This window comes from Chroicocephalus ridibundus, chromosome 9 (genome assembly GCF_963924245.1).
Source record: "Chroicocephalus ridibundus chromosome 9, bChrRid1.1, whole genome shotgun sequence".
Lineage (NCBI taxonomy): Eukaryota > Metazoa > Chordata > Aves > Charadriiformes > Laridae > Chroicocephalus > Chroicocephalus ridibundus.
The window spans coordinates 41776597-41792083 of NC_086292.1; the positions used below are offsets into that span (position 1 = coordinate 41776597).

The following is a 15487-nucleotide window of genomic DNA, read 5'->3' on the forward strand; positions in this document are numbered from 1 at the left end:
CAGCCCCACAATGCAAAATTCCAGCTGTCTCCACTGATCCTTCATTGCCGGGCTGTTGGTCCTCATTTAGTGCAGTTGCCATCACGGTGGTACTGCGTGATAAGGGAATGGCATCTTCCCTGCACAAGCCTCTATGCACCGGGAGACATCAACTATGTGTGTCATGGAGGAGAAACTGAGGTCCATGAGATTGAAGGGACTTGCCAGGTGCTTGGGAAGCCTGGCCAAGTAAGGATACCACCTAATCTTTTAATTCCCTCTCCTGCATCCTCCTGGAGCTGGGAGAGCCCTGAGCGCTGCTTCTGTGAGATGCACAGTGTTGCTCGGGGTTAAGTGGAGACTCCGCTAATGTGTTTCACTGGGAGCTTTACATTAGGTACAGCTTGCCTGTTGGCTGGAGGACAGGTCTCCAGTGCTGAGCACTTGATAACCAAACCCCAGCAAGCTGTACTTTTAACACATGCCCCCTTTGTAAGCAGGCTGGCTGTTGTTCTCATCTCACCTAAGAAAGTGAGAATGGAAGTCAGGCATACTTTTGTCTGCAGCAGATATTGATAAACCCTGGTCATACTGCTGATAACAGCTTCTCTAAGACAGGATGGGAAGAGGATTTCCCCCTTCAATGTCTGTAACTCCCTACACAAAATACTCACCCCTCCTTATCAGAGCTGCATGCAGAAGGGTTTTCTCTTGGGTTTGAGGGAGGGGGAGATGGTGGTGCTGGGGGTTAGGTTTGCTGTGGCAGCAGGCAGTGCCGCTTGTGGAGATGGAGGGAGAGGAGTCCGAGATGCTCCAGGCCACCCCAGCAAGCCTTGGCGGATGTTGGGGGAGAGTTTTGCCCAGCAGCTGCTCTGTGCTGAGCCTGTGCTGTCACCGTATCAGATGAAGCTGAAAAGCCCAATTTCCTCTTTGCTTGTAACTCATAGAGGCTGTCTGGGAAGAGATGTGCCTCCTGGGGTTGGGAATCCAGGGCTCCCAGTGCGCCTCGAGTGCTGAGCGCAGGGGGTTAGAGCAGTTGTCCGCCTTGACTCCATCGCTGCCCTTCTGCATCTCTTTGCAGGACAATCAGGAACTCAGGACTACGAAACATCCAGCCACGCGCCTTTGCCAAGAACCCTCACCTGCGCTACATGTGAGTGCCGGCGGCTCCTGCCGTCTTTTCCCTCTGCTCCCTGTGGAAAGGCAACGCCCAAAGCAGATCCCCAAAGTATCTGTTGGGGAGAGCAGCAGGAGGGAAGGGGGATGGATGATGATGGGGGATGGATGATGATGGGGAAAGGGAGGGAAAGGTGGTAAAGGGGAGGAGAAGGAAAAGTGAAGGTGCAATGAAGTGCAGTGGGTCCTGATGCAGGATGGGGTGAGCTCCTGCTGGGCAGCTGGTGGGTTTCGATGTCTAATAACTGGCCCAGCTTTGATCGCTGCTCTAACGAGCGCTTGCTTCATTAGCAGCCTTGCAGTGGCTGGTACACACTTCCCTTTCCGCAGAGTTTGCGGGCAGCGGCGTGACCCAGCACGCGGCTGGAGCCTGGCCCGCCCCTTAGCTGTTAGCCAAAGGGCACTTTTCTGGCACAAATCCTGGGGTGTGGGGCTGCCAGCTGTGCTCCTAATTATTGACTTCTTAAACCGGCGTTTGCAGCGGGCCTGGGGTAGGGACGTTTTGTGCTGGAGAGGCTGGAGTCCCGTTATCATGGGACATTACACAGTTGTCCAGCTGCTGGGGCATCATTAGCCAGAAGTTATGGCGTCCCAGGGAATTTCTGCATCCTTGAGGCCGAGGGCACTGATTTCTTTTATGGATACATATTTACTTTTCCCAAGGTGATAAAGGAAAGCCTGAATTTCAGGCCATTGTGCAAGGTGCTCCATGGGCTTGAATTATCTCGTCAAAGTGACTGTGTCCGAGATCAACCCCCTCTCATCTCTGGTATAGATATAAAAGGTGAGAGGTCCCTGGCCTTGGGCACGAGCTGATGGGCTGGATGGAGAGTGTGTGTCTCCCTGCTTTTTAGAAACCAGTGCTAGTGGCTTCTTCCATGAAAAACGACAGGAGCACGCATCCGTTTGAGCCTGTGGATGCGTGCGGCCATCGATATGGACATGTTCCTGGAGGAGGGAGATAGATGTGACCTGCAGAGCAGGATAGATTTGTCTTTTGATGTCTGCTTGGAGATGATGTGAACTGAAAAACCCCAAAAGCTTCCTTTATGGAAAACCAGTTACAGTTGCTAAGTGACAGTAAAGTACTTGCTAAATAGGAGATCTGCAGTACCAAAGGGCATGAATAGTTAAGGGCATTATGAACAGGCACAGCGCCTTTTTGAGTTTGAAGAAGTACTTATTTTGTCAACATAAACCCTCCTTAATGCTGACCACTGGGATTTTCCTGATTTCTGCGCTTTGTTATTTTGATTTGTAGTGTTTGTTTTGTTTTGTGTAGTTGTTTGTTCCTGGGAACTGTTGTCTCTGAATACCTCTCCCAATTGATTTGGGGGGGGAGGGGGTCGTTAGTCAATTGTGCAGTTGCTGTTTATGTATCTAGCAGATAAAATGAACAACACTTGATTCCTGGTGAAATTAGTTTGGATGTCGCAGGAGTTTAGAAGGCCACGTGCGCTCGGTTTGAGGCTGAATGTGTCGTTAATGTGTACACATGCGATTGTTGCTGCTTTTTCCAAAAGTGTTTGGTTTTGTCTTTTGAGATTACTTTTGCGATTGGAAAAAAACCCCACATCCATCTTGTGTCAAGAGTTAAGGTTGGTATGTGGTGATGAAATATGTGTTTGTTTACTGCTCGGGCCGTGTAAGATTGATCATGTTCTTAACATCTTTCTTTCCTTGCCTTTTGAAGCTCGAGGCAAGTTAAGTATATTATTTGTTTAGTGTTTGCCGTTGGGTTTTGATGCTGTTCCTGGGACCCGGCAGCGTGGATGTTTGCAAGGTGGATGTCCTCCATGGCAGATGCCGGGCACCTGGGGATGGAGACCTGGTGCTTGCCGGGATGGTGGCTCCTTCCTGCTCCCCAGAGGCTCTCGGGCCATGGTGCTGCTGCTCCCTTGCAGCCAGGCTGCTTTTTCTGGGGCTCTTTCTCCCTGACGTGTGGAGCGAGGTGGCTCCTGAGTCTTTTCGCAGCCTGGCAGGCACCTGGTTCCAGCCAGGATCCCCTCCATGGCCATGGCACCACACAAGCGTGTTGCGGTGTCTCCTTGGCCTCCGCAGCTGCTGCCTCCTGGGGAGCTCAGCTCGCCAAAGGCCTGACATTTTCAGCAGCCGCTGCACGTAGGAGCCAGGGATAAAAGGATTAATGGAAATGTCACTCTGCTGTAAGTCTTGGGCTGCTGTAACCAGGTACAGTAGCTGACAGGAGCGAGGGATACTGTCCCAATCCCCTTTTGGCGGGGCTGGCTGCAGCTGGACGGGTGCAGGGCTGGGGACCATGGGATGGTGTGCTTAAGGCTTGTTGAGTTACTGCTACGTGTTATCACCGCCGCCCTGGTTTTCCTTCTCCTTTGCTGGCTGTTTGGATGGTTGCAGGTGGAGCTGAGTCAATAAGGTGGCAAATGTGACTAATAAATGACAGAGAGGTTTCACAGCCAGAGAGGGCTGGCACAGGGTAGTGGGCACCCTGGGCTGGACCTTTGCGGGGTGCTACAAGCTGGGTCTGAGCAGCAGCAGGCATTTTTCCACATGAAAGCTCATGTACAAATTGTGAGGACTCAAATGCTGGGGTTTTTTGCCCCCACCCCCCCCATCCTGGGTTAAACCCCAGTTTCCTGCTGAAGTAAGTTTTTTCCCCAGTGCGTCTCATCAAGGTTTCCTCTTCTCAGATGGGCCAGATAGATAGCTCTGCCTTCTCCCAGCAACTTCTATTTCTGGCCTGTCCTCTGTGCATGCACTTGTCTTCAGACCCCAGCTGTGCAATCACAAGCAGATCACTTATCCCAGCTCTAATTGCAGGAGATCAGGTTTGTGGGGGTTTGTTGAAAGATAATGGTTCTGGATAAGGTTTGGCTTGGTGTTTGCCCCCCGCTTTCCCAGCATAGAGTCAGGGAGGAAAAGCGAGAAAGCCATGAAGGGGATTTTCAGCATTCAGCTGCCGGAGCGGTAGACCCCAAAATGCTCCCAAGTGCAGCCTGGTGGAGTCATGCTTGTCCTTTAAAGTCTGAAATTAGCTGTACAAGTGGAAGGGGCTTGAGCCCAGCCTAATCAGCGGAGGAGCAGTGGGTGACTGGGAGCCAGAGGTGCGGACCTAGAAATAGCTTTGGATCCCTCTCCTTGAATGAGGAGAGTTAAGGCTCCATGGCTTGTTTGGTTGTTGGTGCTGCGAAAGCCCATCACTGCTACAGAGGCAATTAATCCAAAATGTAACAGTGGGTTTTGCAATGTGGATCTACCATTTCTGCTGGCAGCTCCTTCCAGAACAAGTACTGGCTGGATGTTGAAGGTGGAAGGATGTGGGTCTGATCTAAACTGGATATCAACCAGTGTCCTTCTGTGACCAGACCTCGCTGGAGGTCTGCTCACTGCGAAAAGTTGCACCCGTGTGTTTCTTGTCCCATTCCCATGCAGCTAAAACGGGGATGGTCCTGGAGAACACCACTCGCTGGATGCGAGGTGTTCTAGCCTAGCAGGTCTAGGCTGTGGAAAACTGAGCCCTTGTAGCCAAGATTTGTGGAAGTCCGTGTTAGCAGGTGATGCTGGTGAATGTAGGAAATGTTTGGTGTTGACAGAAAACCTCAGTCTTTGGCTTGAGGCTGTACAAGAAAACTTTAGGATGATACAGTTCCCAGATTCGAGATATATAAACCACCTGAATGCATATTTACTATGTCACTGTCTTTAGCACGGCTTATTAAGGAAAAAGTCTTGCTCTCACTCTCTCTGTCCTTCTCCTAATAACACTGGAATGCTTTGGCCAATTTATTTGAACTGGAAAGAGGATTACAAGTCATGAGGCTATCAAGTTCCTACATGTATCATGAAAACAGGCAGAGGAATACTAAAGAGAGGTGGTTGTATTCTTCCCCACAAGGCACTACAACATTATCACATTCCTCATTAGGCACTGGGAAGTCCACAGGGGAGCTCAGCTTAACAGTGCTCCAGGAATCAGTGCGCAGGAGAGGACAGGACCTGTTTGCTACTGGCCAAAGCGTCCGGCCTTCTCTGGCTGTGGGACAGTCGAGCTGTGCATGTAGGAGAGAAGGCTCCCAGCAGGTTGTGCCTAGAGCTAGATAAATTGATGTTCGCGGTGCCTGAATCCTCATTTACTGGGAAGCAGGTACTTAAGAGACTGTGATTCCTTCTAAATGCTTTCCTGGGCGGCTGCGTACTCAGCCAGCCAGTCAGGAGGCGATGCCTTGTATTTGCAGAGGGTAATTGTGCACACCTTATTTATTGTGTTGTAAAGAAAACAAATTAAGACTGTGTAATTATAGAGACAGGCACACTTTTAAATAAGGCTTAAGTAGTCAGATTTCTATTTAGAAAATTAATAATTGCCATTTCTGTCTGCATTCAGAGGCTCTTCTTAAACTGTCTTCTGAAAGTTTATACATGCTCTAAATTGGCTTGTGGGCTAGCCAAGACGCAGCTCCTGTCAAAGAGCTCACTCTCAGAGCTGCCTGCCAGAGGAAGGATGGGGTTGAGGATCAAGCTTTCTCTTCCAGTCTTCACCCAAGGGTCTTAACGATGGAGACCCTGGAGTGCTTTGTGCTCAGTGTAACTGTTTTTTGAGCATGGTATGGACAGATCACCACCTTCTCCACAGGCATTTTTATCTGTGTGATCCTGTCAGGTGCCTTCTCCCAAAAATGAGGATTGGGTAAGATCTGGAAGGTGGTGGCAGGAATGCACAGGGACCTGCTTTGCCTGGTGAAAGACGGAGCTGGCTGGTCTATGAGCTTGTTTTCACATACAAACCCAAGCTGTGATTAATCCAGAGCCTCCCAGAACCTCCTCTGTAGGTTGTGTTGTTTTCTGAGGACGGGGTTGAATTTGGTGTCCTGGTTGGGTTCATGGCAGTTGTGCAGTGTCAGTTGATACCCTGGTATTGGATGTAGTTTGTAGCTTTAACGTGGGAATTTCCAGAGTTGGTTTTAGGCTTTGATAGGAAAGAAATTGGGCTGCATCCCTTGAAAATTGCGGTGACTGAGGCAGGACAAGGTTGGCGAGTTGCTCTCTGCCCTCTTCAGTGCTGTTTGAGGACAGCGCTTGAAGCCCTCCAGCACTGAGGCCTGCATTCTTTCAAAGGGCTGCTGGCAAGGTTCACTTTAGCTCTGTGTGTCTGGGAGCTTGATTGAGATCTTACACTACATAAAGAAATAAAATATTAGACTCTGAATTATTGCAAGTGTAGCACTGTTCCCTCTCGGTCATGGCTTGAGGGTCATTTTCCCCTGCTTTGTGGTTAATAGTTTATTGTCTTGTTCTAAAAGAGCCATTCTTACATATGAAGCAGGGTTAAACTCTTTTGTTCTCTTTCTGTAACCCGCTCCAGGCCCTGTGACTGCCTGCAACACTCTGCTTGATTCTGGATGTCCTGTTACCCTTCCTCCTCCTCCTTCCTGATTATTTCTCCCTGCTTTGTCCTTTCATCACTGCATTGCTGTCATACCCATCCTGGCTGTCTCCTCCTAACCCAAACTGTCATGTGTTAATTGCTTTTGATTTCCCGTCCATACTCTCAAGTCAGTGCAGCCTAACAGGTCCGTGTGTATCAGCCGGGGCACGGGAAATGACTATATGTAATCTCTTCGCTCACTGGGAGGGTGAAGTAATATGCTTTTACCTAACCCCCCTCCTTGATAGTTTAATGTGTTTTATTTTGGATTTGCAAAGGACCAAATAGGAACTGAATTGCTCTATGAACATAGGCAAAATAAGAAGTGTAAAAAAAGATTTAAACAGCCTTTAATTTCTCTTAAGTGAATGCTTCTTTACTATCCCTAATCAGGCAGGCAGCTTCAGTACTCTTTGATTCCCATTTGTACTCTATGATGCTCCTATTCCAGCCCCTTCTAGGAGCAAACCTCTGTGCTGCTATTTATTCAGGGAAGCGTTTTACCCCACATGCCTCTAGTTCTTCTATAAAATGCTGGGCATGCTTATAGTGCAATCACTAAAATAAACAGTAGTAACATCTCTTCTGCTTCCATAAACTTTGCTGTTCTACCCCCCATCTGCTTTGTCCCCTGGATGCCAATGTAGCGCAGGTCCTTGCTGATATGCTAATCAGCAGCAGTGATTTGATGGCATGTTTATTCCCAGTTTCCGCAGGTGACTGATAAGCAGTTAACTGCAGCTATTCCTTTTTCTGCAGCAGCAGAGGTAGGTCCTGTGTTTTACCAGCCATTGTGCACGAGGCCAGAGGAGAGACCAATTCCCTGCAGGACCGTGGCTTTCCTTCAGGCTGAGTCGAAATCATTTGACCTGCATTCAAAGGCCTGGGTAACTAATTCCTGACTGCAGGCTGCTTCGCTCAGCTGTGAAGATGGTTTATTGTATTGTAATAGGAGGTAGAGCAGCGAGTTTGTGACTGATGTGCTCTAGTGGGACCTGAGAAAGTTTCCGACTTAAGCACTGTGCACCTTGCAGCAAGACTTGTTTTGCTTTGGTTCCCCATCTAAAAACCTGGAATAATAACATTTGTTTTCTCTGCTTTTATTTGATCTATTTGCAGCATAACACCTTGTATTGTTTCTAGTGAAATCTGGCCTTGAACTGTGGGATGGTGTTGCAATGTAAGATGAGTTATAATAATGCTATCACAAATATTTTTTGGTTGCTCAGATTCTTACGTTATGCCTATCACGCTGGCACCTGGGCTTTCAGGATTTTACTGTGGCTTTGTCTCTGCTTCCTTCCTTTGAAATGTTGAGATGTTCTTTCCAGCTGCTTTGTGTGCCTATGAGGCTTATTTCCCTTTCTGACGTTTGATCAATTGTCTTTTGGCAGACATGTGAAATGGACAACTGTGGTTTCGCAAAGGTTCTGGTTTTCCCCATCCCCTCTTTAAAAAAGGCTGTAGACAATCTTGGGGATATTTTGAATGAGGCTGTTCCTACGTGAATGTGCGTTTTTGTCTTTCTACAAGCCTTTTTTCAGGATTGGAGTAAAATGTGAACTTTAGACAAGTTGAGGTTTTTGGGGGATCATCCTCTGTGATACATTCCCTGCGATAGTGACCTGGGGGATGTCTTGTTGTGAGCTTCCCTCCAAAGAGAAGCCAAACATTCCTCTCAGGTGTGATGCTGAAGATGAGGTGTACTTGTGTCTTGGTTAAACCTCACCACATCTCCGAGATCACCAGCAGCACAGAATGAGCCGATTTCTGGAGGTATGGGCATGACAAGGACCAGATCTTTTTCCTAGGCTTCTGTGGTCACTGTGTCATGGAGGTACTCCAGAAACAGCCTCTGGCTGTCCCTTTTGCTTCCTCCCCAAACCCTGTGGCTCAGTTAATTAGATGTGGTGTAAGGCATGTCTTACCTGCCTGTGCCAGTGTGAGAGCTGCTGCACAGGGAGGAGGACCAAGAGGGACCTGAGGATACGGAAACCTCCTTGAAAGCTGGTGGGAGAAAGGGTGAACAATCATGGCAGGATGAGTGCAAGTTAGCAAGTTAAGTGACAGCACAAGTTATCTCACCCGGGATTTTTCTTTTCATAATACTGGTTTACTAACAGAATGATTTCAGGGCTGATTTTCACCTTTTGATGTACAGGCAATAAGCACCAGGGCAGAAAAATAGAAACATTAAAATCATATGTTATTTGAGCAATAAGATACGACAGGGCATGAATGATGGGACATTAATTCATGATGGTGTGTGACTAGGCAATAATTTAAATATCGTAAATTAGGCAGTCATGGGTTTTATTGGAATTATAAAATTTTATTAGAAAACTGGGCGGGGGGATGGAGTTTCCCACCAACCCCTTCCCCTCATTTGTATTTGTGAAGGGATGAACTGTGAATCATGTTGGATGCAAGAGACCGTGGGATATTTACAAGGCTGCCATAAGAGCTCAAGGTTTGTCTTCCCCAGGAGGTGTGGGTAAATGTGTCTGTAGACTTGCTAGTGACTGAGGATGAGTGTGTTTCACATCTGCTGCCCTCCAGCACGCTGTGAAGTCATGCGTGGCCTTTCCCGGGATTGCTCCCCGGCCAGCTCTGCTGGTGCCCACGGGTGTCCCGTGGGGTGGGGCCGTGGCCAGCGGTGTGCTCGCCGCGGGGCCGCGCTTCAGCACCACGGACAGGGCCGGCAGCCTCTGCTCCTCCCTGCCTGCATCCCCGGCCTCTGCTCCTGGCCTCCCTGCCTGCATCCTTGGCCTCCCTGCCTGCATCCCTGCCCTCTGCTCCTGGCCTCCCTGCTTGCATCCCCAGCCTCTGCTCCTCCCTGCCTGCATCCCCGGCCTCTGCTCCTGGCCTCCCTGCCTGCATCCCCACCCTCCCTGCCTGCATCCCTGGCCTCCCTGCCTGCATCCCTGGCCTCCCTGCCTGCATCCCCGGCCTCTGCTCCTGGCCTCCCTGCCTGCATCCCTGGCCTCCCTGCCTGCATCCCTGGCCTCCCTGCCTGCATCCCCGGCCTCCCTGCCTGCATCCCCGGCCTCTGGTCCTCCCTGCCTGCATCCCCGGCCTCTGGTCCTCCCTGCCTGCATCCCTGGCCTCCCTGCCTGCATCCCCGCCCTCTGGTCCCGGCCTCCCTTCCTGCATCCCCGGCCTCTCTTCCCGCATCCCCAACCTCTGGGCCTCCAACACAGATGCCGATCTTCCTGCCTGCAGCTGAGCTTCCCAGCTTCCAACCCAGGCCTGGCTTTCCTGCCTGTGACTGGGCCTCTTTGCCTCCCACCCTCCGGCTTTCCAGGCATCCCCAATTCTCCAGCCTCCTGTCTTCTCTGCCTGTGGCATCTCTTCCTGCTGCCAAATTAGCTCTGACCTCTCTGCGTGAAGCCTAAGATCAGCCCCAGCTACCCGGCTTGCAGCGTGGACCCTGGTCTCTAGCCTCTTAGCCCTCCCTGTCTCTCTGCTTGCAGCCTGGCTTCCGATGCAGCCTCCCTGCCTGCGCTGAAGCCTCCCAGTTTCCCTGCCTCTAGTTCAGCCCAAACCTGCTGCTTGGCCTCCCTGCCCACCCCTGCTGCCTCCGTTGCCCTTCTCTTGGAACAATCTTCTTCCCCTTCCAGTCACAGCCACGCACCCCAGGGCAGTGAGTGGAGCAGTGGCTGTGCGCACCTGGCTGCAGGTGCAAGATGGATCAAGCCATCAGGTGTGAGCCCACCTGAGGGGTGACCAGCCTGGTTTCACTACCACCTGCACCTTTATTCTTCCATCTCTCCTGCTATGAAGCCAGTCTGCTGAGAAGCCTGTTTGACAGATGCAATATAAACTTTCTGAACTGCAGTGGCTCCTGGCACTGGCTTTGTTCTGCAGCATGAATGGAGTTATCTTGCAGCACTGCTGCCCGGCTGCTGTCTGTGGGTTTCTCACATGAGTGGTTCTCTAGGAGAGCTGCCATCCAACCGCACTGCAACCACAACCCGTGGGCTTTGGCTAAATGTTTGTTGTATCCAGTTGTGCGTGTTGATAATTGTGGGTAATTTGCTGTCACAGAATAATGAAGGAATGCCTGCTGCAGTCTGAAACACTTGGTGCTTCATGGTGATTAGTCTTTTCATTTGAAAATACTCCTCAGAGTGACCAATATTTGAAGATAAAGGGTGGGTGAAAGACACTTCTGTAAGTACATCATGTATTGAGAACGGGAAAAATGTAATTGCCGTGTCCAGACATTCTTGTGGTTTTTGACAGAGCTAATTGTCAAAGACAAAATGTGTTTCTGCTTTTGGGGTGGTTATAAGCGAGGACTGTAGAAAGCAGGCTTTGCTGGACTCTGACTGTATTAAGACACTAACAGTTCCCTGTCCCACTCAGCCAAGTGTGCCTGGGGCTGTGACGAGGCACATCACACCACAGCTCCGGTGTAGCTGTAGGCAGGTCTCTGCTTGGAGTGTTACTCCTCCCTGCGTGCTCAGCTGCTGAAAACAGGAGCATTTCTGCCCAAAAGGCTTTGCCCATGCTCAGGTGCGCTCCAGGCATCTGCTGCCTCCCTGCTCCCCATCCCATGGGCCCCTGGAGGGAAGCAGCAGCCTGGTGTGAGGCAGCTCCTTCCTTGATGCTGTCTGTCTCCTGGGCTGAGTGTTTTTCTTGCCGTTTGATGAGACATAGCTGGAGCACATCAGCCTTGCCTCCCGCTGCGGGCAGGAGCCTCCACGCAGCATGGGAGGTGGCAGCTGCCATCTCCGCTGGCTGACGGCGTGGTCCCTTTGGTCCCCTGTTCCCCATGCGTGTTCCTGCCCCAAGCCAGCCCGCTTGCCCTGCGTGCTCTCCAGCTCTGGTCCCTCGTGGTGTCCAGCTGCCGCTTCCGGGCCCCCTGTGCTGTGGGTGCAGGTAGCTCTGCTCCCCGCCGAGGTGAGGTGAGTGCTGTAGGCTAATGGCAGGCTTTCTTTTCATTAGCTGGTGTAAACACAGTTCTTTGGCAGCAGCCTGCTTTTCTGAGCCCAGGAAGACCATTTTTCCTTTTATCTATAATTTAGTGAAGTGTCAAGCCATAGGAGTTTTAATGATAATAAGCAGCAGAGGAAACTTACTTATTCGCTGCAAAGGTGGGTTTCAATCCAGGGATGTGGTGTTTTTTTTTTTTTTTTTTTTTTTTTTTTTTTTACATGCTTCCCTCACGAGAAACATTGGCTGCTCATGCAACCTTCCGGTGCGTTCAAGCGACCTTCCCTGCGAAGCTCACCACTGCAGGTCCTGCTTGGCTCAGTGGCTTTCCAGCCCCTCTCCCACGCAGGACCTGTGGGCCAAGTGAGCTGGCGAAGGAGAAGCATGGAAAATACAGCGAGGTGTGAGTATCCATGTGCTTGGTGAGGTGTAGTGGGAGAAAAGGGAGTCACGAGTTCCCCATCTTTCACTTTCTCCTGCTGCTGTGCATCTCTTACATCTGCTTCCCAGACCAGCCTCTGTGATGGATTTGACTGCTGAGGAAAAGCAGGGAGGGGCTTTTTTGGGGATTACATGCAGTGCTTGCCTTCTGGCAGCCTATGAAGCTGCCGGTGGTAACTGGAGATAAAAAGTGGACCCTGAAGTGCAGGAAGGCAGAGAGTGGAGCTCGGGGCTGGCCAAATATGAGCAGGGGATGGGATGTAGCCGTGGGAGTGATAGAGACCAGTCTGCAGAGAGAGGGTTGCAAGAAAAGATTGGAGCAAGAAATCATTTAGGAAAGAAGGTTGAAATGGAGCAGAAAGGGGATGGGGTGTAGAAAAGGTGATGAGGAAATGGAGAGGAGAGGGAGGGTTGACTGGGGTAGGGAAGAAGCACGTGTGTGTGTGTGAGCTCTGCCGGGGGGAGCAAGTGTAAGGGAGAAATATTGCTAGCAAATACTTGGGAACTGTGCCTCTGAATTAACCAGAACCTTCCTCTGCCCCTTCGATGTGGCTTTGGAGGCAATATTAGAGTCTTCCTAATTATTTTTCTTGGACGAGTTTTGCGATCCTGATGATATTAATTATTCTTAAAGGTCAACAGCACTCACTCGAATCCCCTTCTGTTCTATCATGTAATCAGTTAATTAATTGGAAACCATTTAGCAGTGTCTGCCGAGAGCTTAGCCTGCCTTATGCCCTGTTGTTTTGCTATTGCTGGGAGATATATATGTGTGTGTGTGTGTATATATATATATATATATATATATATATATGTATTTTTTCGTATTTGTACCCCTTCCTCTCTTCAGAGGCTCTGCGAAGCGCTCGGTACCTTCCCAGCCCATCCCAGCCTCTGGCACCCCTCCGCAAGGCAGGCAAGTCGGAGCTCAGGCCCACCTCTTTCTTTTCCCTTTATTAACTCCCTCCAAGAGCAGTGTTTGAGGTTATTCAGGGCTCACTGATTTCTGGACATCCAAGTAGGTGGGATTTTTTTTTTTTTTTTTTTTCCCCCTCAATATAAATTTGATGCAAGAGCCTTCTATCAGCTTGAGAGCACAGCCCTAGTTCAGGAGGGAGCGAGAGGACCGGACTCTGTCCCAGCACATCTGTACTCAATGGTTTGAAGTTGAAGCTCTTGTGTGGACCTTGTCCATCTCTCCCAGTGCCTCCCTGTGCCTTTGGGGTGACCTCCCAGCTGGGGTTTTACCTCCCAAACACCTGTCCTTGCTGCTTCAATGTATTCAAAGGGCAGTTGGTGAGAAACCTGTGGGAGCCTGGGAAGGCATGTGTTGGGGGTCTAGTGTCACCGTGTCCTCGGAGATGCTGGGGAATACCCCTTGGACACGGCTCTCCTTCCTACGCTGTCTCCTTGAGCCGTGCCTTGCCGCAGCACGGATCTCTCCTCTCTCTCAGAGCGATCAGGTTTGCTCTGCATCCACTGGAAACCTGTGAGTAGGAGGCATTCCCCAGTCGTTCTCTGTTCCTAGCTTGAAGAAACATGCAATTTGAGGCAAACAGGCAGGATAAACCCAACCCCTCGCTGGAGTTGTCAGGTGGCAACCCTTGTTCTCAGTCAGCGCACATCTCCAGTATTATTTCTGCGTGCCGAAGCAGGAGAGAAGCCCAGTGTACAGTTACATTTTGGGCCTAATGGATCTAAAATTACTACAGTTTGTGAGACAAGAAATGGTGTGGGGGAAGAGCAGCCCTGAGGAAGTCTCAGCTGCAGGAGGACAGCAGCGGGGAAGGGCTCTTGCCCATTGCATGTTGATTTTTTCCTTTCCTTGAGCAGAAGACTGGCATGTTCTGTGGATGCTGCTGGACTCTGCCCTGCGGGGAAGCTGGCAGGCAAAGGGAAAGCAACTGCAGGGCTGACCCAGCTTTTAACCTTTCCTCGAGTCCACTGAGAGCCCAGATGTCATTGGAGAAGAGGGATGGAAACTGCGCACAGCAATGGAGAGATGAGTGTAGTCCACAGGGCCAGATCCCTGTATTTGATCTACCTCAAAGCGTAGGGGACAATGTTACCCACATCTGGTGACGGCTTCCCATCTGTACTGTGTGCTGAACCAAAACTCTGAGCAACAATAAACTCTGAGGGGTGATTCGTCTCCAAACAAAGCTTCGTGCAGCTGGGAGATGCCTGAGAAGAGATGACTTTGGAGGGTGTGGAAGCATCATGGGGTTGGAGATGGCCTTTAAAACAACCTTTAAAGTGTTTCAGGATGGGCTGGGATGAAGGCAGCAGCGGGAAATGGCTTGCTGTGTTGGCAAAGGCAGTGGGAGGAGAGGCGTGGGGCAGATGTGCTGCTGGCGCTGGCTGTGGGAGCCCTGTGACAGAGGCGTGGTGTCTCACGCCTTCCCACTTGCTCTGCAACTCCTGTTTTGTAATGCTATTGTTTAAAGAACAATGCAGGAGACCGGCCCCTTCCACCTCCTTCAGCTCTGTTTCAGTGACAGTTGGGATTTTACGAACCAAGGTTGCGCAACCGGGAAATACAGAGGGGTTGGTGGTTCTTCGTCTGGGATCACACCTAGCGGGTGGGCACTGGAGTGGCAGGGTCTCTTCTTGTGTGTCACCAATGGTGGTTTCATGCTCTCCTCTAATACAGAATGCTGTGATTTTAGGAAATTATTGTAAATTATGGCTCTAGCCCTAGAACAAGAAGTAATTTGGGGAAAATGAAATGATAACGTGATGGGACACGCTGTGCAACAGATGCCTGACAAGCCATGAGGCCGTACTCGTGGACATGAGAAAGGAGTTAGTTACAGTGTCCAAACTCACAAAGGATGATTGAACCTCAGAGGCTTTTTGATTCTGCTGTGTTTGGGGTCAGTAAAGACTGGGGTGTTGCGAAGGGCGTTGCTTGATGAGCAGAACTGGACAGTAGGTAATGCCAGACCATGGCTGGAGGACCTCTGTAATCTGTCCTACTCCTCTATAGCACCAATACACGTGTCCTGGTGCTGAGCCTGGACAGGGAGCACAAACAGGAGAACTGCTGGCAGCTGGGAAATCTCAGGGTGATCAATTTAACACCGTGTCCCGTTCTGCTAACTCTGCTTTCCGACTTGCCTGCGCTTGACATCGCCCGGTGCTTTTGGAGGCTCTATCTCAAGCGCGTCCTGCTGGGGCTTTGTGCTGAGCTATCGGAGATTTCAATTGAGTCTAATATTTGCAGAGCCTGATTTGTGGGGAGACCTGCACTGCCACAGCTTCTGGGACTTGCTGGGGTAATTTTAGCACATTCATTAAGGGAGGACAGTACATTTTTTCCCTTAATGAGCAAAGCTGCTTACTAAACAGGAAAAGGAGGGAGGGGGAAAGGGAGGGCAGGACGGGCAATGGGGAGTGTAACACTGCTTTTAGAGGTCACTGGAGTTATCTGGCAGGGACGAGCAAGCCCCAGAGTGACCTTCCAGTGTTTCTCTGGTTCAAACCCAAAGCTTGAGCAGCTTACGCGCTGCAGAAATGAAGCCTGGATGAAGCTACCCCTACAGCAGC

General features: G+C 50.4%; 1 protein-coding gene across 3 annotated transcripts in view; it reads left to right on the forward strand.

The window, feature by feature from the left end:
- The window catches only part of NTRK3 (neurotrophic receptor tyrosine kinase 3), a 218835-nt gene that overhangs the window by 35550 nt on the left and 167798 nt on the right, over positions 1-15487 (forward strand). For all 3 annotated transcript variants that reach the window (XM_063346504.1, XM_063346505.1, XM_063346506.1), the window contains exon 3: positions 1061-1132. In XM_063346504.1, coding sequence (XP_063202574.1) covers positions 1061-1132 — 72 coding nt within the window. The remainder of the gene's footprint in view (positions 1-1060; positions 1133-15487) is intronic.